The sequence below is a fragment of the Panthera tigris genome, chromosome B1 (assembly GCF_018350195.1).
Source record: "Panthera tigris isolate Pti1 chromosome B1, P.tigris_Pti1_mat1.1, whole genome shotgun sequence".
NCBI lineage: Eukaryota > Metazoa > Chordata > Mammalia > Carnivora > Felidae > Panthera > Panthera tigris.
The window spans coordinates 95,484,419-95,505,848 of record NC_056663.1 but is presented as its reverse complement, the minus strand read 5'-3'; the positions used below and the strand labels follow the sequence as shown (position 1 = coordinate 95,505,848).

The window sequence follows — 21,430 nt, the reverse complement described above, 5'->3', positions numbered from 1 at the left end:
TAATAAGTACTAATAATAAGTCTGCTTAGGTGTTATGCTTCTCATGGCAAATGGACACTTTGAGTGTAAGTGGCATCATTTTGAGTAATCACTTTGAGTCAGTTTTGATGAAACTGGGCAGAATGTCTGGGTGAGGACTGGACCAGAGTTCCTGGTGCGTCTTCTTGTAGCTGCCCTGTGAGGCTGTGTTTGGCTTGGTACCCTCTCTGCCATGTCTTTATTTCATATTTAACTAAAGAAGATTTCTGTTCTGACCAATTTATTGTAAATTTTTATTTTATTTTTTAAATGTTTATTTTTGAGAGAGAGATGGAGTGCATGAGCAGGGGAGGGACAGAAAGAGAGGGAGACACAGAATCCAAAGCAGGCTCCGGGCTCTGAGCTGTCAGCACAGAGCCTGACGCGGGGCTCGAACCACAAGCCGTGAGATCATGACCTGAGCTGAAGTCGGACGCTCAACCAACTGAGCCACCCAGTTGCCCCTGTTGTAAATTTTTAGAGAGACACATACATGGAACATTTAAGTGATGATGCAAAGCAAGAGTTGATTGTTAAAGAAAGCACATTAAAAAGTCGGGTGAAAAAGTTCTGAAAGATGAAATGAGTGGTAGAGAATGCAGGTGCTTTTAATTGGAATGGGGGACCATGCTTGGTGGCTTTGAGCTGACTCCCTGAGAAAGGTGGGATTGGGGTAGGTAGGGAGGAAAGGGCAAAGAGGCCAGCATTAGCAGAGGCTGAGAACCAAAAGAGGCCTGGACCAGCAGAGACAAGCCTAGCCATGGGGGAGTTGTTAGGAGAGATGCTTAGGTAGAGTTTTGAGACACCAGAGGAGTTTCTGGCTGGACCCATTTGCAAGTGTGCAACACAGAGATTTGCACAGGGAGTGACTTGATTCGGTCACTTCACAGGATTAAACTATTGTGATAATGGGAAGGGGTAAGAGATTGTGGGCATGGAGAAAGGAAGGGAGGTGTTTAAAGGTATCCAGGTGTTTGAAGACAAATCTGTGGGGCAAAGTTAGGGGGACTTGAAAGAGTCCTACATTATGAATCAGTAAGCTTTGGCAATTGGATATAAGGTAAAAAAGGGATGTATGTTAGTAAAGAAATGAGCAAATAGTAAGATTCTGAAAGGGAAGATGTGGTGCAGAGTAATATGGTAGGCTATATGTATGTCGTTGGATACTTGAATGCTTTTCAACCAAAGCACAACCACCAAAATGTTGTGCTTGCATTTTTGGCTATCTCCCCTTTGTTTGTTCTTCAGGACTCTGCTCAGAATTTTTCCCTGACTCCATCAACCTCTGTTCCTACAGGGCGTTGTGTTTACCACTGTCAGGCACCATTACTGAATTTGTCTAGCTCCTCAACTAGACCAGAAGTTCCATGAGGTTAGAAATGGTCATTTTCCTGCAGCACCTCCTTCTATGTTAGGTATTCATATATGTGGCATGCGTTATATGCTATAATATCTTCTTGTTGCTTTCTTTGGAGTGTTCCGAGTTTTAATTAGTTATTGAGTATCCTTCCAGTGTTTAGATAATCAGCCATGCCCTGAGTTAGCAATGGCAATGATGTGAGGGCCCTCTACTTTCTTGCACTGGCTTTTATTGGACAGATGTTTGAAGCATACAACCCCTGTATTGTGTGTCTTAAAGATAGTAATGTGTACTTTGATTTCTTAATATAGCAGGTAACCCCAGGTGAGATGAATTAGCCTGATGTCAAGGTTTAAGTACATTAGAGCCACAGAGGAAGAAATTCTGCCATGCACCACCCCACTTTATTGTGCCAGGTTCCTCGGAGAAGTACAGTATCTCATTCTCAACCTTCATTTGTTAAGATCTTTTGGGGTGGATGAAAATGGAATTCATTAGAAAAAGACTATTTTTATTCTTCTTTTACTTGCATAATTTTGCTTGAGAGTGTGTTTAGGAGCATCATTCTATTTTGGCCAGTGCTTGCTTTTTTTATTTAGTGACTGCTTTCTCTGCGAGTTGTGTTTGAAGGCTAGGAGGGGAAGGCTTTTTGATTCAAAAATATTCTGATTCTAAGCTCTTCAAGCTCTTTTCCTTAGATAAATTTAAGTTGTCTGAATCAGTGGAGATATGATCAGCATTGGTTTCCTTGTTTCTACCTGGGGAGTGTTTCCTGGGCTTTCTCTGCCTCTTTCTTCTCATTTCTTACACACCTGCTCAGGAGGTGGGAGCTGCACCCTTCTTGTGCCACATCACACCGTAAATTTAAGGAATTCCTCTTAAGGTAGCCTGCCTTCCTTCCTTCCTTCCTTCCTTCCTTCCTTCCTTCCTTCCTTCCTTCCTTCCTCTGTCTGTCTGTCTGTCTGTCTGTCTGTCTAGCTCTTTGGTAACCTAGGCCTGAGAAGCTAGTTAGGAATGTGTGGTCTTTTGCTTTTCCCTTTTCTCTTTGCGCCTCCTGTTGGACAGGAGGAGGGCTCCCTTCTCTGAAAGGTTGGAGGAGAGTTTAGCTGTCAGTTTTTGGCACATGGTGACAGGGCAGAGAAGACAGTCATTCCAAGTGGGGGGGAAGGTGGGCTACAGGTGTTTGCTCTGGAAGCTTCTGACTAGAATGGGTTTGCCCCAGGCCAAGTTCTAGATTGCTGGGTGTTTAGTTATGGGTGAAGGGGGCTCCGCAGAAAAGGGGTGGGTGGGTTTTAGGACTGTGACCCAGCCCCACAGTATGAAACCCTAGCCCATAACGTAGCCCATGGCCCAGATCATGACTCCTGGGCTTCCACTTGGTAAATTCTTCTATTGAAGAGTCAGTTGGTAAACAAAAACTCACAAACCTTAACTGGCAAATGTCTCAGAAAGAAAATGTGAAATGCTGGAATTCTAGATTAGGGGCCTGAATATTTGAGTCAATTATATAGGTGTGTTTGTTGGTAGTTGGGAACAGTATGATGTGTTTTTTGCTTTTTTTGGTCTCTTTTATAGGTCCATTTAGAGTGGAGCTTTGGGTTTCTAATTTCTGTCTTGTTCTAACATGGTGGTTCTCCACATTTTGCTCCACACCATGCCTGTGTGCCGCACTCTGGGAAACACATCGCATTCTAATGCTGTGATTCCCAGTGAAGGGGAACTTGGGATATACTTTTCTGAGGGGCTAGGTGGCTACTTCTGACTTGAAAAGCCTTCCTCCTTCATTGAGAATCATTGCTCTGCAATAAGATCAGCGTCCTAAAAATGTCAAGGTGATTAGTAATTTCAGTTTGGAAAAGCTTTTTGGATTTCTTTAGAGATCTGCCTGTGTGATTATGACCGTATGACTTATAAAGTTCATTGACTGGCTCTTAATCTTGGTCCACTGCTCTCTTTCCTGAGTGCAGTCATTCTCTTACCTGGTGGTGCTGGAGGCCTTTTATCATCTGGAAGGAGTCAGCAAGGCTGGCCAGGTGTCTGGCTAAGTTAGGTTGGTTGGACCAGGCTATAAGGAGGTGGGTCAAGGGCAGTGAATTGGTTTTGGAATTCGAAGCTCCTGCTTACAGTGTGACCTTGGGCAAGTTGCTGCTTAAACTTTTTGGCTTCAGTTTTCTCATGAGTAAAGGGGAGGGAGCTGGATCAGAAATTATATGTCTGGTCCCTTTCTGTTCCAGCTGTGAATGCTGAGGGGTTGGAGATGGCTGGAGGAGGTATTTGCTTTCCCAATCCCCCGTTTGTTTTGTTCCTAGAATTCCAGATTATTTGGCTTTTAGGATTATTTTAGCAAAATTTGCCTGAGAAGCATAATCCTGCCCAGTGCAGTGTAAATATTCACACATTCAGGCACAGCCTCATCCCCATCCCCCATATACACACGTAAAATATGAATCTGTCTGTAGTGAGGAATCACTGTGCTCATTGCCGCGGGTTTTTTTTTTTTGCAGTGCTTGCCGCCAGTCAGCTAAAAAGACTCCTGGAGTAGTTGGTAGTGATAATGTCAACTGGAACTAGAGGGAAACCTGGCACTTTTGGGAGACCTATTGATACTTGACTTCTCCCCCCCTTCCCCCTTGGTTTTGAACCTGTCCTGTTAATGATTGTGCCTAATTATGTATCCTTGGTCTTTTTACTGTTTACAATGCAAATGCTCCTTAAAGCCGATTGTTTGCTTTTGTATGCTGTAAATCCTGTGCTGCTATCTGAAGCACAACTTGATGATTGTGTATTATCATCTTGGGTTAAGTGCTGTCTCATTGCTTTGCAGGCTGCCTGCTGTTTCCCGGGGAGATCATGAAACGAGGTCGCCTTCCCAGCAGCAGTGAGGATTCTGACGACAATGGCAGTAAGTCCTGCTTTGTTGTTCTTGGAGCCTACCAACGTTTGGGTCAGTGTAAAAACATGACTTTTTAATGTAATGCTTTAAATAGTTGAGGCCCTTTGCATATCAGGCAGGTCAGAGAAAGCCAAGGCCTGGAGAATCACATCTGAGTGTGATACTGCAGGTCTGTAACCAAATCTTTCTGGTGAGGTTGACTGCAGGCAGGCATTCCTCAGCCTTCCGGTTTGTTATCCAAGGATGAATAATCCAGTTCCAAGAGCCGCTGGTGTGTCTGTTTTTCCTAAACATCATTTATGGCACTTAGAGTTGCTATTTATGAAGAGGGAACTTAATCGAAGCCAGGTAATTATCAACTAGTCCAACTCCTAAGGGAGATTGAAGACTGCCTAGAGTGTTGTAAAAATATTAAGTAAGGGAAGTCAAGAGTCCATGCTGTGCTCTTCACTTGATTTTTAGCGTTGACCATATTTAATACTACTACTCTCTGCATCTCTGCTCTCTGGCATCCCCATATTTTCACAGTGCAGCTGAGAACCAGAAGTTAGTTGGTTTCCAGGCAGTCAAAATAAATGTCACACAGCTTCTATGTATTGAGAAGCTAACAGACTACTCGAAGAGCTTCCCTCAGATAATAAGGAAATTTTGTACCTAGCACAGTGCCTGAGCTCCAGCCCGTCAGCTTATGTTTTACACTATAGATTAAACTCAGAAAATGTGCTTGCCCTGCTACATAATGGGAAAGGTATTGGGCCTGCTTTCAAGGAACCCTGTCTTAGATCTATATAAAATCCAGCTCTTGACAGAGTCATTAGGGAAGTGTTAGAGATGTCTTTTTGACACTCACTAGAAATATATAGATGTTAGCATGAATTCAGAGGACAGGAGGGCCAGGGAAGCACAGAGGAGTTGAAAGTTGGGCAGGTCCCGAAGGATGAAATAGTTTTTAGGCAAACAGGATTAGTTTTAGTTTTCTGGTCTTCCAAGTTTGCAGCAGTGTAAAAGCTGCAAATTAGAAAGTGGTGCTTGTCTGCTAAGCCATGGGAAGCATAGGGGGCAGGACCAGAAGCTTGAAAAACAGAAGAACTCAAACATAGCATTCTGTTTGGGAGTTTTGGGTACCGGCATGGGACAGTGGGAAGTAGGTTTGGTGCCTATAGGAGATTTGGTGTCACGTTTTTGGGGTACACTGGATGGTAAGCTGTGGACTACACGGTGAAGGGCCGGGCTTGAGCTAAGGGATTGGGACTTTGGAGACAGACAGTGGGAGCTGCTGAGTTTGGCATAGGGCAAGAGTTAAAACTGGGTGAGGGAAGGAGAAAGAGGATTGGGGGCTCCACAGAGAAGGGTTTTGCTTTTACTTCACAAGGGTGTTGAGGGTCTGTGCCCAGGTGCCTGCAGTTAAAACCACTTGGCAGAGCCCTTGCGAGTGCCTTGTGAACTTCTCAGCACTTGTCATTGAACAGCCCTCACTACCTGCTTTCTCTAATATTTACTTAGGCTTTTTACACCTTGAGGCAAAACCATACAGAGATATTTCTTTTCTGCCCCCTGTGGTGCTTATCAGAGTATTCTCAAGAGTCATAAGTGCTCAAATGCTTGCTTGAATACAGTTTTGTCTTACATCAATTTTTAAAAAAGTCTTGGTTTTTAGGTTCAGAATTAATCAGAAGAAGGTTTCATGAATTACTTTCTCTCACATACTAATAATGCCCAGTATGAGGCTTATAGTCCTATTTAATATTTTTTTTGGCATTGAGCAACAGGTTTATGCTCACTCTGTTTGCTTTTGTTGCTGCTTCATTTCCTCCCTAAGGAAATTCTAACTGAGTTAGAAAAGATTCTCCTGGAGGCACCTGGCTGGCTCAGTCAGAAGAGGGTGTAACTCTTGATCTCAGGGTTGCAGAGTTGGAGCCCCACATTGGGTATAGAGATTATTTAAAAATAAAACCTTAAAAAAGAAAAGATTCTCCTTGAATGTTCTCTCAGACTTAGAGCTTTCCCCTTTCTGGTCTAGAGTTGCCCAAGAGGATGTAAGTGTTCTAATCTAGTGTAATTGAGGAACTAGGTTTTAAGACTTTTTTTTTTTAACTTTAATTAATTAAAATGTAAATTAAAAGCAATCACATGTGGCTAGTGACTACCATATTGGACAGTGCAGTTCTGGACCATGACCCATTCTAGTCCACCTCAGAGTTGCTCCTAATAGCCCCCAGAGGCCCTTGTATTAGACCTTTTGGGCCGCCATAACCAATACCACAGACTGGGTGGCTTAAGAAGAAGATACTTATTTTCTCACAGTTCCAGAAGTCTAAGATCAAGGTGTCGGGTTTGCTGTCTTCTGAGGCCTCTCTCCTTGGCTTGCCTTCTTACTGTGTCCTCACGTGGTCTTCTGAGCATATGTGCATCCCTGGTGTCTCTGTGTCTGAATGTCCTCTTAAGGACATCAGTGAGATAGGATTAGGGTCAACTCTAATGACTTCATTTTTACTTAATCGCCCCTTTAAAGCTTTTATCCATACATAGTCACATTCTGAGGTATTAGGAATTAGGCTTCAAAATAATAATTTTGGGGGGAAACAGTTAAGCCTGAAACCACCTTAGAAGACCAAATATTTCATCTAAATACGAATTTCCACCCAGAACTCTTGTTAGAAAGGGAGACTAGAGTGCCCAAAGTTCACCAGAATGTGTCCATCAAAAGTCACCTTAATGGTATGACAGCCAGTTTCTTCTTCCTCTTAATATACTTCTTATCTGTGCTAGTTTCCCTGAAGAAGGTGGAGGCAGAGCATTTATATTTATAGGGTACTGGAGGGTTACCCTAGATAGGCCACGAAGCTGGGTTCTGTCTATTCTAGGCTAGACATGGAAATCCAGTGGTGGTGGAGGACAAGAATGATACCTCTTAGTGGAAGTTAGGTGGGCCATCCTTTTTGTCATAGGTAGTTCAGTATAAAGCATATGTTGATGCTTTATGGCCGTGCTGTCTATCCAGGCTTAATGATTTGTTAATTATGGTGGACGATGATAATAGTAAAAAAACAGCTCAATAAGAACCCTTGCAATGCTAAAGCTTATAAAATATGTACTTGTCCACTCCATGGAACACCCTTTCCACCTCTCTGAGGGCAACTGTCTCATAGCATGGGCCTCTGGCACCAGCCTGGTTATTTGTGTTGGATCCCATCCTTCTTTGTAAGCCCATGGTAGTCTGAATGGGGTACTTTCTGCCCTTGCATTTGGGTCTGCAGAACCGAGCTGGTCCTCAGCTGGGTCTGGGCACTTGGAAAGCCCTGATTTGCAAGAAGGGCTGGGTCTGTGCAGTGGCCACTCCTCAGCCTCTCCAGCTTGCAGCCCTGACAGAATTTTGGCAGCACTTCCCAGCCCAATGCAAAAACATGTCTAAGTGAAGGAGAGGCAGCTGCGGACGTCAGCGTGGGGGCCACAACACTGACTGTAGCCATGGCTAGGCCCTGCTGGCCTCTGGGACTGGAGTCCTTTGCTTTGTTTTCTGGCCTGATCCAGGGGAATACCAGTGTGGTATTTACAGTTGGGGATGGATGGGCATTTTCTGTGCCAGTGCAAGCACTCATCCAGCTGCAGTTGGAGTTGTTGAAGCCTTTCTCCAGGTGCCCTGTGGAGGACTGGCCCTACAGTTGGATGAAATAGTGTTGGGGTATTTGCAGGCTGCATTGTAATTGCTGGGCTCCTGGCACAGGGTGGCCCTAGCCAATCTCTAAAGTTACATATTGTGCCAGGGTGTGGCCCAGGGAAACAAGCCCTTCATTTCTTGCTTCCCAGCCCAGGATCCTCTGTTCTTAGGGGTTTTGGCAAATGTGGGAATGAGATCCACTAGCTATTGTTCAGTATTTCCAAACTAAAGGAGATTGCATTTTTATCTTCAGTAAAGCTGCAGAGGCTAATTAAAACATCAAGTGTCCTTTCTTTTGGCAGGAATTATGGATTGTTATCTCAGGCCAATTAACAGCTCTGATCAGCATCCTTACATTTTTTTCCTGTACAAGTAAGACAAGAATTAAATATTACTTAATACTGTCCATTTGGCACATTTTGTTTTTTCTTCCAAAATATGGGATCTTTGGCTCAGATAAGGGGGAGCCAAATGAAAATGATGTTTTGGGGAGGTTTTTTTGGGTGTTTTTAAATGTGCCTGTCAAAGGCCCAGAGGGAAATTAAAAAGTTTTTTTAGAAATAATGAGAGAAATGTACTTTAAAGTTTTCCCTGAAGTTGTGAAGCAGGGCTTCCTTTTCTGGTTGAATTTCCTAATTTCAGGGCTGTGTTGACTTCCCTGTGGGAAGGCCTGGTGTGTTGCTGGGGGTCTGGAACCAGGTACCTTTGGGGACCCTCCTTGGCTGCCCAGTTACCACACCTGTATTGGCCTTGAAACATTTCCGTCTCTTCCATTTACCCAATTGAGCTCTGCTCCATTACCTGTGATGATGAATGGGCAGAAAAGAGATCTGAGTACAGTTCAAATCTACTAATTTTGCACGTGGTAATTAATGCAGGTTGATGAGTGGTAAACAAAGTTATGAGAGGACTTCAGTTTTTCTGGGTGCTCTCCAGCTTACAGATAAACAGTGAAGAGACACCACAATTTTTAGTGGATTAAACATACTTTCTGCTTTGTACCTCTTTATGTCTCACTGCATTTAATGAGTTCCCTTATATTTTTTGATAATTTGCCTTCATTTTTTTTTAATTAAAAAATTTTTTTTTAATGTTTATTTTTGAGACAGAGGGAGACAGAGCATGAATGGGGGAGGGGCAGAGAGAGAGGGAGGCACAGAATCTGAAACAGGCTCCAGGCTCTGAGCTGTCAGCACAGAGCCCAGTGTGGGGCTCGAACCCATGAACCGTGAGATCATGACCTGGGCAGAAGTCGGACGCTTAACCAACTGAGCCACCCAGGCACCCCTCATTTTTTAAAAAATGTTTCTTTAGTTTTGAGAGAGAGACAAGAGTGCGAGTGGGGGAGGGGCAGAGAGAGAGGGAAACACAGAATCCGAAGCAGGCTCTAGGCTCAGCTACCAGCACCTAGCCCAACGTAAGGCTCGAACTCATGGACCGTGAGTGAGATTGTGACCTGAGCCGAAGTTGGACACTTAACCACCCTGGCGCCCCTGTCTTCATTTTCTTAATTCAGTTGGCTGTGCTTGTTTACCTTCATGCAGGTCTTTGGTGGTTTCTCTTTTGCATAAAAGTTAACTCTGCTTCCACTTACATTTCTTATTTGACTATACTTTTTTTTTTTTTTAATTTTTGAAACGTTTATTTGTTTTGAGAGAGAAGGAGAGTGAGCACAAGCAGGGCAGAGAGAGGAGAGAGTGAATCTAGGGAAAGAGAGACTTGGGCTCGATCTCATGAACTGAGATCATGACCTGAGCCAAAATCAAGAGGTAGATGCTTAACCGACTGACCCACCCAGGCACCCCGCCTATGCTTTTAATTTGTTCTTTTTCCTCCATCAGTTGCATCTTGAGACACCAAGGAGTTGTGTAGGCATTTTTGAAATGTAGGGATTTAGGCTCAAATATTTCAAAATATGTACTGTGTGTCTCCTTAAGGCACACAGAGATGGCTTTGCCCCTTTTCAAACCTGACAGTGGCTTGGCTTTGACATTGACAGGTAGAGCAAGCATCCTCTTGGGTTTGAGGAGCAATTAGCACAAAATGATCTAGTCCATGGACTAGTCTTCTGTAGCCATTGGATTTGGATGTTGGCAGGAGTGCTGGGTAACTGAAACATTTGTATGTCAGTTGGTTGAAAACCCAAGTATATTTACGTTGAAATATTCCTGAGCCAGTTTTTTGAATATATGCATTAAGTTTTTGTACTTTGGAAGGTGGAAGTGAGTTGGACCATGGAGCAAAGCTATGCTGGGACGGAGGAATTGTGGGAAGTATAGGGTCAGCTCATGATAAAACAGCAATCGTATTAGAGGCTTGTCTTCTATCATGCAATTAAAGCAAAAAGCTAATAAACTACATTAAATTGCTTACTTTGTGGTGGCAGTTTCCGTAGCACTGCTTTACTTGCACGGGGCTGTCCCTAGCCTTGAAATAATGCATAGGTGTGTATCTTGGGTCTGTGACACCCAAGTGTCTGTGACACTTTTGTGACACCAGCTGGCCTGCTAGACTTAATACTTGCTGGTCCTAAGTGCCTTACTTTGTTAAGGTGGTTTAACATCCTGAAGACACCAGTGTGGTATTTGGTGTCTAGAAGTAGTGTTTGAGACAGAAGATTGCCATTTAATAGTGATGAGGTTCCTTCACAGTTTGCATTTTGTGGTGGTATGAACCCAGACCACCATTCATTGTAATTTCTGAACCTTTCATGCACTATGCACCCTGGCTTATCACACATGAGTTACCAATGTGGGCAGTGTGTAGTAGATTTACTCTTGAGGTTTTTCCTTATTTTAGATCTAGGGCAAGAAGCATGGCTATTTTTAATTTCAAAGGTGAGTGTTCAAGATACCTGCCTAGTAGGACCAGAAAGCAGGATTCAGAATGCTCTGTGCATGTACAAGATCCATGCTCATGATGCTATGATCTATGAACCTTTTATAACTTGTATTGTTAAACTCCACAAACTTCTGTTTTAATGGGAGTTTGGGGATACGAAAACAAAACAAGATATTTTCTCTCTATTCATTCTTTTCAGTGTTTAATAAGAATTGTTTTGTGTTTTTTTTTTTTAATAGAGAATTGTTCTTAAACTGTGTACATGTGCAGAATTTTTAAATTCACTTAGGTGGACTTTAGGAAATCCTATCTTTGTGGCCAATAAAATAATTTTTTAGACATCACTGTCAAATTTTTAGAGTTCCCAGCTCCTCTCCTGAAAGTAACAAAATAAAGAATTTTACTTGGTATAGTTTTAGCTGTTTGCCATTAAATGTTATTAACATTCTGAAAATAAAAACAAAATGCAGCACCAACCAAGTGTAATCGTAGTGCATGGTTTTTAAGAACTTAAAATTGGCTAGTGTTTTGCTGTAGCATACGTCACTATCTCCTGTTCCTTGTGGTATTTGAAATACTCTCAGTTCTGGTTTAATTTGTTTTGTTTGTTTTCATCCAACATACTTTCAAAAAAAAGCTTTATAACCTTTTTTTTTTAACGTTAAAAAAATGCTTATTTATTTATTTTGAGAGACAGTCACGTGAGCAGGGGAGGGGCAGAGAGAGAGGGAGACAGAATCCCAAGCAGGCTCTGCAGTGACAGCGCAGAGCCTGACTTGCGGCTTGATATCACAAACGTGAGATCTTGACCTGAGCCAAAACCAAGAGTCAGATGCTTAACTGACTGAGTCACCCAAGCTCCCCCACTACATAACTTTTTTTTTTTTTAATTTAAAGGGGATGCAAAAATTATTTTGTTTGGATAATATTCTGGGAGCTTCTTGACCACGTGGGAGATGCCTGGAGAGAGCATGGCTGTAGGGAGAAGTGGTGTGATATTATAAGACTTTAGTCTTTTGCCTGTAGACTTTCTGTGAATGTAGATGTCAGTGCATTCCCATCAGGAAGCAGTGGCCCCACTAAGCTGTCTTTAAATGTATTATTTTCCATGACCTCGTTTTCCTAGAGCACAAAAGCATATCTTTTTTTTTTTTCTTTTTTAAAGTGTATCTTCTAATAGGTAAAATGGGTATATTCTTGGTGCTTGTCACCTTCAATTCTTGAGTTAACAGTGGTGGTGATTCTTACTGAGCATGACTGTTTGTCCTCAGCAACATTATATTTTTTTCCTCTTAAAATTTTTTTGAGAATCTGCTGTGTGCACAACACACACCAACTTAGTTGTGGTGTATGTTGTAAATAGCCATCTGTGTCTTGTCCCTGATGTCTCTTGACACAGTGCTTGAAAGCAAATAAACCAGACAGAGATCACCAGGAACAAATACCGCTGCTGGACATGGAAGGGCCTTCTAGTTCTCTCGTCAGATTCTCACCTGGTTCAGCAGGGAAATCTAGGTTTTATGTACAACCACCTGTGTAAAGTAAAATGGAGCATTATCTTTTCCTTTACTGTTACTGGATGATAGAAAATCATCCCTTTTTTTTTTTGTGCATACATTTAAAGTATACACTTTGATACATTTTGAAATGTTTATACCCTTGAAATCATTACATTCAAGATAATCCTTCCCTCTTTTTTCCCTAGTCAACCTCTGATCTACTTTCTGTTTTTACAGATTAGTTTCTGTCTTCCAGAGTTTTATGTAAATGGAATAATGCAGTATGTACTCTTTTTGTCTGGATTCTTTCTACATTTATTCCAAAGTTAATTCATGTTACATGTATCAACATCTCATTTTTTTTATTGCTGGGTAATACTCCATTGTATGGATATACCGTAATTTGGATAATAAATTGTACGGATACCACTGTTCACTCATTCATTTTGTTGGTAGATATTTGGTTGATTACTGGTTTTTGACTTTTATTTATAAACCTCCATTTTGTCAGTTATAATTGAAATTTTACCTTTTCCCTAGTCTTTCCCTTTCTGCAAAGTGCGTGTAATAGATTATGTTTTCTCTTCTTTTTTCATTAGGTAAATTAAAAGGAAGAGAAACAGATTATTTCTGGGTAGACCAGAGTTTCTCTTGGATAATAAGACTATCAGATACCCAATTTTGTAGCATCTTTGGGTACATGATTTTGAAAGCAAATGTGGCACAGACTATTTTTTCAAGAATATAGAAACAGCCCTAGAAAAATTTCTAAGTGACTGCCATTACTTGGAGTGTGTTCTTGGCTAGCAAAGCTGTACACTTCCTGGGAACCTTGGCAACTACCTGGGAGGGGCTCTGACAGATCCCCTAGAAGAGGCAAGAGTGTCACAAAAACTAAAAATGAGCAAGTTTGCCGTTTCTGCTTTAACTGTGTAAGTATTTGACTGTAAGACTCATTTCCCCTCACTCCATGTTCATTTTTAAAGTATAGCAGTGGAGTGATTTCTTTTAAAATTTCTAGTTTTCTTATCATTTGTAACCCTTCTCATAGTAACTCAAAGGAAAGGGCCTATGCCTTTTCTTCCCTGCATCTTTCTCCAACCCCTGGGCATCTTTCTAGAGTTGCTATCACTCTTCCTTGTCTCTTCCAGCCTGTGGGCTGGCCGGAGGGTGGCCTGCAGTACCAGATGGTGAAAAGGGGCTTAACAATGGAAGCCACCTGCCTTTCTCTCCAGGTTCCTCACTTGGCTTCTGCCTTTCCTTTTTCCACTGATGACCAGATTTAGAACTTCTGCAAGTTGGGTTCGCACCCCTGTTTGTGCCCAGAATCTTTCTTTCAGTGTGGGAGTGAAACATTCTTACTCATTGGAGTCTAAAGAGGTATACTTTTTTTTTTTTTTTTTTTAAGGAAGAGTTTTTCTAAAGTATTTACTGAACAGTATGGTAGGACCACCTGTAGGAAATCTAATTCTGCTAACCTAACAACAGTCAGTTGACCCAGTAGCAGCCTTCAGAACTGGTGATCAGGGGTAGTGCCCACATCTTCCCTGTCAGAGAGGAGTTTGGAAATCTCGTTTAGTTTTGGTCATTGCAAATCTGATGATAGGCTTATGTACAGAATCTATTTCTTGATGTCTCCAAGGTCTTAAGGGTGCTTTGATTCTCTTGTTCCTTGTCTCTGGAATCCATGGAGATAAGAGCTTCCTGTTTGAGTGGCAAGTGGTTTTGCTGGTAGAACGCAACTCCCTCAGGCTCGGGCTTTTATTTGCAGGGTGAGGGGGTTGTTAATTTCTGGGAAACAGTACAGTGTGTGTTCAGGGTAGAGGTGAGTAGGTAGTTAGACACCCACTGCAGGTGGTTGTGAGGGATGTTTGGGAGCTCTGGTGGTGATCTGGTACCCACAAACAGGAGGCCACTGCAGTTGACCATAAAACAAGTGACAGGAGGCAGAGGTGGAGGTGGTGAGAAAAGAGGCTGGGATTCTGAGGTATTGGGTAGTTGCATTGAATATAAGTTGGCCATTGATTGGATGTGTCCTGAGTGAGGAGAGTCTAGGATAACTCTTAGGTTTCTGAATTCTAATAGAAATGATAGTGGTATTCATCAAAGTAGAAACACAAGAGGAGTAAGAGGTTTGGGCAAAATGTTGAGTCCAGTTTTTGTCACGCTGAGTTGGCTGATTCTAAGGAACCCGGAGCTTTATGTCTTATCTGAAAGTGAACGTGGACCTGGAGCTTGGGACGGAGGTGAGTGTGGGAATGCAAGTCTGACAGTTTCCTGGGCGTACTGGATAAGACTGAGTGAGAGGGCAGGGGTGAGTGCTCCTTGGGGAGAGCACTCGGAACAGGAAGGAGGAACACTAATATTTACGGGATGCATAGAAGACAAAGTGGACACCAGGCAAGAGAATTGCCACCTGGGTGGAGGGAGCATCTGAAGCAGGATGGAGTTGTTGCTATAGAGAGGTCTTCGGGGCCTGAGAGGAACTCAGACATGGAGGCAGTTAGGGGACATGGGTGCCCTGGTAGGGTTTCCAGATTTTGTGGCTTGGTGGGGGAGATGCTGGATAACAGACCATTAGTTATTTAGAAATGTGGAAGAAATGCACAGAAAAGAACCAGTTGGCCATTTCTTGGGAAAGGGGAGTAGGCAATTTTAAGGTTATTTGGCCATAGCCCCTAGTCTATTGCAGTCTTGGAACTTTCCTGTTCTAGGGCATGCTAAATTTTTATATTTGTGGAGTCAAGATTTTTTCTTTTTAAGTTTTGGCGGGTGGCATTAGGATTGAACATAATGATCTTAGCATTTAGAAAAGTTTACTGAAAACTCCAATGTTTCTCAATTTGTATTTACCAACGTGAGACTTTGAACCTCATAAGAAATGCAGGCTTACAGATGAAGGCTCCACATGCATGATGCTCTTAAAAGGCCTTCCCTCCTGTGGGCTGTACCTGTGATACACAGTGAGAACCAGAGCAAGCTTGTTAGGCCTGCTCTGGAAAGTGAGTGGTTTAAGTAAGTACTGGGATTGGAGGAGCATCGAGTCATGGGGGAGGTGCTGAGGTGAGCCTTGCCAAATTTGGTTTAAAAAATCCCTGTGAACGCACAGTGATTTGTGTGCTCTTAATTGTTCCTCTTTGGATATTTATTTGTCTTTAGGCCTCTCAACTACTTGGTCACAGAATTCCCGATCTCAGCACAGGAGAGGTTCGTGCTCCAGACATGAAGATCGAAAACCTTCAGAGGTATTTCCTGAGTGATGGTGTGATTGTGCATGTCCTACATGTGTGCATGAGAACATATGATTGGCACACACCTGGTTGGTTGAAATCGATGCCTCTCTGCAATCATGGGCAAGTTATCTAACTTCTTTGTGCCTCAGTTTCCAAATTTGTAAGATGGGGATAACACAGGTGTTTGCCTCAGAGGATTCTTGTGAGGATTAAGTGGGTTAATACACAGACATTAATACATACTAAGCACTTAAAAGTGCTCAGTAGTAAATGTTAGCTATTACTATTAATTATATTCTTTTTTTCCTTTTCTGTTTCATCTTCGCTGGCTCCCAACAACTTTTCCTCTGGCCAGGAGATCAGCGGGTTCGGCTGCTGCCAGTCACTGCCAGCCTCAAGTTAGTTTTGGCCATGAATTTGTGGCTTATTTGGCAACAACCCATTGTAATTCTGGGAGTTTTGTTTTGGCGATTACGCTTAAGGCTTTTCCCCCTTTTTCAATTTGTTTCTTCTATTTCCCTACTCCCCCACGTTTTGTTATCTGTCTGCCTGCCTACCTACCTACCTACCTACCTACCTACCTACCTACCTGTTCTCTATTGTCTCTTTATTTACAATTGCTTTTAGGTGCATTTCTCTGCTGGCCTTTGTTGATTAGGGCCTTCTACCAGTCCTAAGATAGGTTTTCTTTGACAACCTCTGCCAGGCTCTGAGGATTTAAATGATTGAAGAAAGGGCATTTTAGTTTGTCATGGTTTTCAGGTGGGCAGGTTGTGGGGAAGAGAGCCTTTGGTTCAGCCCCTTGTTTTGTGCTGCGTCTTTCACGGGATGACTCCAAAGACCACCTCATCCTGTAGCTTCAGAGCAGAGGCCTGCATTCCACCAGGTACTTCATTTTCTCTGACTGTAATGGGAGTGTTGGGGGACACTGTGTTGAGCAGTGTAGGAATTTTTAGTTGTGGAATAACATTCTCCATGAGGAAATGTACTTTATATCCTTTAAAATTGCAGAAAGTCATCCCAGGAGACATTAGATCAAACCTTCATGGGCAGGTGGCCATTTTATTGCCTTGATTATTCCAGGCCTTTGTCATTTTGAACCTGCAGTGCTCCCCTCCTTTTCTGAGGTATTGGAGTGGCTCTGCCTGCCTTTATTTCTTCAATTCTCTGTGCTGCCTCCACAACCACTGTACTGTCACTTGAGGGTAAAAATACAGGGTGACTCGAATAGGTATGCTGGTACTGGGCGTGCTGAGCACCAGGCAGTGAGATGAGGCTGAGCAGCATGGATGGCACTGGTCTTGTCCCTGACCCCGGTTTTGTTTCTGATTTTTTTTCTAAAGTTCTCTGAGTTCAGCAGTTAGTTCAGACTACTTTATATTTAGGTTAGCACTAACTCTGAACTCTGCCAGAGGCTTGGAAATTCATTTAGGGCATCTCTTTCAGTTTTTGGCGTCCTCCTCTGAGTCTTTTAGTAAAGGAATGGTGGGCCATCCTGTTCTCATCCTGTTGCTTCAGTTTCATTTTTCCTTCTTTGGCAAACTCCCTTATTTATTACTTGTAAGTTGTAGTTGGAATGTGTGTTTTAACTGACTTGCTTCCTGTGATTTTTGTTTTCAAGGACTTTTCCTCTTTGGGGGTGAGGAGGCCACGGATGATCAAGGTCCTGTGCAGACCAGTGTGTCAGGTGGCTCAGGGCTGTCAGGGAACCTGATCTTAGTTGTGCTTTTGTGGAGGCTGCACAGCCAGGTTCTTCCTTTTTTCTGGAACGTTAGAAACAAGAAATGGCATACTGGTGAAAAGTCGGTGTTGAGAGATGGCAGCCTGGAGAAATGGCCTTTTTATTCAGACACTGCCTCAGACGGTGGTCTGACTATGGTGAAGTTTATTAAAGTGATCACCAGTCTGAAAAGCCACCAGGAAAAACAAATGGACCTATTAGCAGGCATATAATGTGAACTGTGCTTAGCAGCGTAAGAAAGAACTCACTGTCCCAAGAAGAGAGAGTTCAGCATTGTGACTTGTGTAAACAGAGTGTAGCTTACGGATGCAGGCTTGCTTCGTGCCAAATACAACTTTGGGCTGGTGCTGATGCCAGGGTTGGAGCTTCCTTATGTAGCCCTGAGACACCAGTGGACTGAGGATGGAGGACGAGGCCGTGGCTGTGCTCCTGCCGTGTCCCCAGTCAGGAGGAGCGGGCATGCGGGTGCCACTTTGCTCCCTCAGTACAGCGATACTTTTGAGTTTTGTGGGTCTGATTTTGGCCAGGTGAAGAGAGAGTATAGTAGCTTGCTTACGTCTTTCTTTTACTCTCCTTCCCTCCTCTGCTTTCCCCACTAATGTTGCTTCCTTTGTAGAAGTTACATCAGGTAAAGGTGTGTAAACATGTTCTTTACAAGCCCCCTTTCTGACTTGACCCCATTGGTCTGTCCCCAATTCTCTCCCATATTTTTCTAGCCTGTACTTCTGCGTTGGCACCTGCCAACCAGGGCCTGACTCCCCAGCCACCTTGCCATAAGCCCTAGTGTCCTGGGGGGCAGGAGCTGGGTGGCTGCAGTCTGAGTATAGAAGAGGAGGCCCTGGTGGTTCTAGGTTTTGGCTTGAAGTGTTAAGTGGTTAGTGGAGTTTTATTTCTTAAACATCTACCAAAAGAGCATCCTTGAGTGAAATACCTCCTTCCACAGATTTTTTAGGTGTGTGTTTTCAGCAGCAGTCTTTGGAATTGAGAGTTCATGAGATTTCTCAGGGGAGGACAACGAGGTTTCTCTGTTGCTTGTCAGAGACACCTCAGGCTTGTGGAGTTGATGAGGAAGTGAGAGGGTAGTGTGAGCCATGCTGCCCCCAAGCCTGAGAGGCCAAGGCTGTGGCCCACTGAGGGCTTCCGGTCGTCGGTCAGACTGGGTCTCTGCTGATACAGTGACCTTATTACGCAGCAGCTCCATGGTTACCCTGCAGCTGCCAGCACTCTGAATAAAAATGCAAGTATCAAATGTCAGTGACCCTTTCTCTCTCTTTCCAGGTGTTTAGGACAGACCTGATCACCGCTATGAAGTTGCATGACTCCTATCAGCTGAACCCAGATGAGTACTATGTGTTGGCAGATCCCTGGAGACAGGAGTGGGAGAAAGGAGTCCAGGTGCCTGTGAGCCCTGGGACCATCCCTCAGCCTGTGGCCAGGTAGACGTGCCTCTCCACCTGCCGTTGCTTTTCTGCCCTGACATCCAGGTGCCTGAGAAGAGCAGTGTTTCAGTTAGTGAAATGATGAGGCCTCAAGTGGCAATAGAAATGTGGAGAAACACGTTTTAGGTCCATAGAGTAGTGATTTTTGAGGACCATGGGCCTCCAGACTACACATTCCAGCTGTCTTGGGAAGGTGCTGGCTGCACTTTCATGAGAGGAGGGCAAATTCCAAGACATTTTGGGAACTGATTGGGGGAGGGAAAACTTTTATTCCTCCACTTGTCCCTCACCTACCCCCAGATCGTCTTCACTCTGGAGAGGAGTGAGGGCCCGGCTTCTTGGATATTGTGGGGATTGACTGCACCTCTGGAGAGGAGGCCTGCCAGGTCAGGGTTAGGTGGAAGGGGAGCTTAAGGGGAGGGCTATATTTGATGAATTCTCCTATGGCTGGACTTTGCCCAGTTGTTCTTGCTGGGCTTCCTTTGGATTTGCTTACAAAGTACTTTTCCTCTTAAGGGTGTTGAGGGTCCGGGTCCTTGATGACTTCCCTCTGCATAAAGGACCAGTTTGCTCATTTCTTCGCTGTCTTGCTCAGCTGACTGGAGGTTCCTCACAGGGAGAGAGGATTCAGGGCCTCTGTGCTTAACTAGCACCTGGTTTCTCTGCTGTGTTGTCACTCAGCTGCCTGCCTTGTGAAGTGGACTCATTCACTGTTGCTGATGATCATTGTTTTGGATCTGTGACAAATGTCCACATAAATATGCAGGCTTAAATGACCAATCAGATGCCCCTGTAGGCTGGACTTCTGGCCCGTGGAGTGGAATGTTAAACTGGGCTCTGCAAGGTAAACACTGCATTTGCCTTAGAATCTGCGTCTGGGGCACAATCCCGACTGTTTGAGTGCTGGCAGTCCCAGTCCAGGAATTCCTCTATGAATCTTTTTTTTTGGGAGGGGTGGAGGGGGGCGCGGATAGAGGAGCCCAGCATCAGAGAAATATGTGGTACCACAGCTTCTGGAGTTTTTAGTTAAAACCTTGCTCTTAGTTGAGTAGGAGAAATAACAACCTTTGGTTTGCCTGAGTGTCACATAGATAAAATCGCTCTGGTAATTGTAAGGTTGATGAAAATACTTTGGACACTCCTTGGACAGCTTGCTGATGTGGTGGGCGTGTGGGGCTCTGATGCTGGGCCTTTGTCTTTAGGAAGAGAAAGCCCTTCATTCCATGTTGGGGGTGATTGGGTCTTGTGTCATTTCTTTTGAGTGGGGTATGGTGGAAAGCTCTTCTGTGGGTGTTAACAGGTTGGGGGAGGTTGGCAGTTATAAGGAGATCCTGAGTGTATGTTGGGAGAGTCCCCCACTTGGCTAGGCCTCTTAGATTCTTAGACTGATTAGTAATGGACAAGGCCTAGTTTTATTTTTCAGATTAGAGGTGATGGGTTTGTCCCCTTGGCTCTGCGGTGTTCTGCCATGCATTGTCCTGCCTGAACCTAGTGCTGGGCCTTCAGCAGGGTGGTCAGGCCTGATTGGTGGAAAGTGATTTTATCCTAAACTCTCGAAAGTTAGGTTGGTGTTGAGGTGTTGCCAGCAGAGCAACTGCTGTCCTAGATGAAGGCTCAGGGCATGTGGGATCCTGGGAAGCCAGTTGGAAAAAGCTGGTAAAGCTGGTTTTGAGGACTTTTTAGTGTTTTTTCACTTGTATCTTTTTCCATTTTGGGGGCTTAAATGATACTTCTACTTAGTTTTATTAACAGTGATGTTAATTAGCAGTGACGTTTTAAGCCAATTTGTCTGGTGAGAACCTGGGGTTTAGGGCATTGGAAGTGGAAGCAAGCTTTGGGCCTTGTGATGAATTCCTTTCATGTGGCAGGAAGGGTAACGTGGCTGCCTTGTTTTCTTGTTAACTAGGGTCGTGTCTGAAGAGAAATCCCTCATGTTCATCAGGCCCAAGAAATACATTGTCTCACCGGGCTCCGAGCCTCCAGAGTTGGGCTATGTTGATATCCGGACGCTGGCTGACAGTGTGTGTCGTTACGACCTCAACGACATGGATGCTGCATGGCTGGAACTGACCAATGAGGAATTTAAGGAGATGGGTGAGAGACCATGGGTTGTATTGTTTTATTAATGAATGATGAGAAGAATTTTAGACATCTGGGTGAGTAGTAGAAGCTCATATCCTGTTGAAGGCAGCTTCATCATAGCTTTAGTCTCAGAATCGTGGGCTCTTTTTTGGAGATCAGCTTGTCTGGCTATGGCACATGTCTGTGGGCGGCTGGTAGACAGAGTGGTGGGATTGATGAGGGATGTTGTCCGTGGGTGTGGAGGCAGGATTCCCCATCTCTGCCCTGATCCACCCCCTCACTTATTTACCTCAAGGGAACTGAAGCCCAGAGAAATGAAGTGACTTCCCCAAGATGACAGGAGGGTCTGGTCTACAAAGTTTCCTGCTGTGTTCCCCGCCCCCTCCCACCTCAATGTCATTCAGATCCTTTCCTCAGCTCTGGCCTATTGTTTCTCATATTAAACTCCACTCTAGCCAGGCTCACTGTTTTCTAACACACCTCTTGTGTTTCTCACTTCCGTGATTCTCCTTGAGTCCTCCAAACCTGGAGTGCTTTTCCCTTTCCCTGTTCACCTCTGTCCGGGCTCTCCTTCCGTGAAGCCCCCGCCTTAGTTGAGCGCTTTGCCCATTATGGTTTATTTTCTATAAATTGATCTTTTTGTGTATGTGTACAGCTTGGAGCTTC

General features: G+C 43.8%; 1 protein-coding gene across 12 annotated transcripts in view; it reads left to right on the top strand.

Annotated features, from left to right (window-relative positions):
- JADE1 (jade family PHD finger 1) overlaps nucleotides 1-21,430 on the top strand; it is a 319,869-nt gene that overhangs the window by 273,654 nt on the left and 24,785 nt on the right. For 11 of the 12 annotated variants that reach the window (XM_042983907.1, XM_042983908.1, XM_042983917.1 and 8 more), the window contains 4 exons: nucleotides 4,203-4,280; nucleotides 15,429-15,514; nucleotides 18,522-18,679; nucleotides 20,589-20,776. In XM_042983907.1, coding sequence (XP_042839841.1) covers nucleotides 4,203-4,280; nucleotides 15,429-15,514; nucleotides 18,522-18,679; nucleotides 20,589-20,776 — 510 coding nt within the window. Of the gene's footprint in view, nucleotides 1-4,202; nucleotides 4,281-8,231; nucleotides 8,302-15,428; nucleotides 15,515-18,521; nucleotides 18,680-20,588; nucleotides 20,777-21,430 lie in introns of those variants that run through there. The other variant, XM_042983911.1, reaches the window with a different exon arrangement.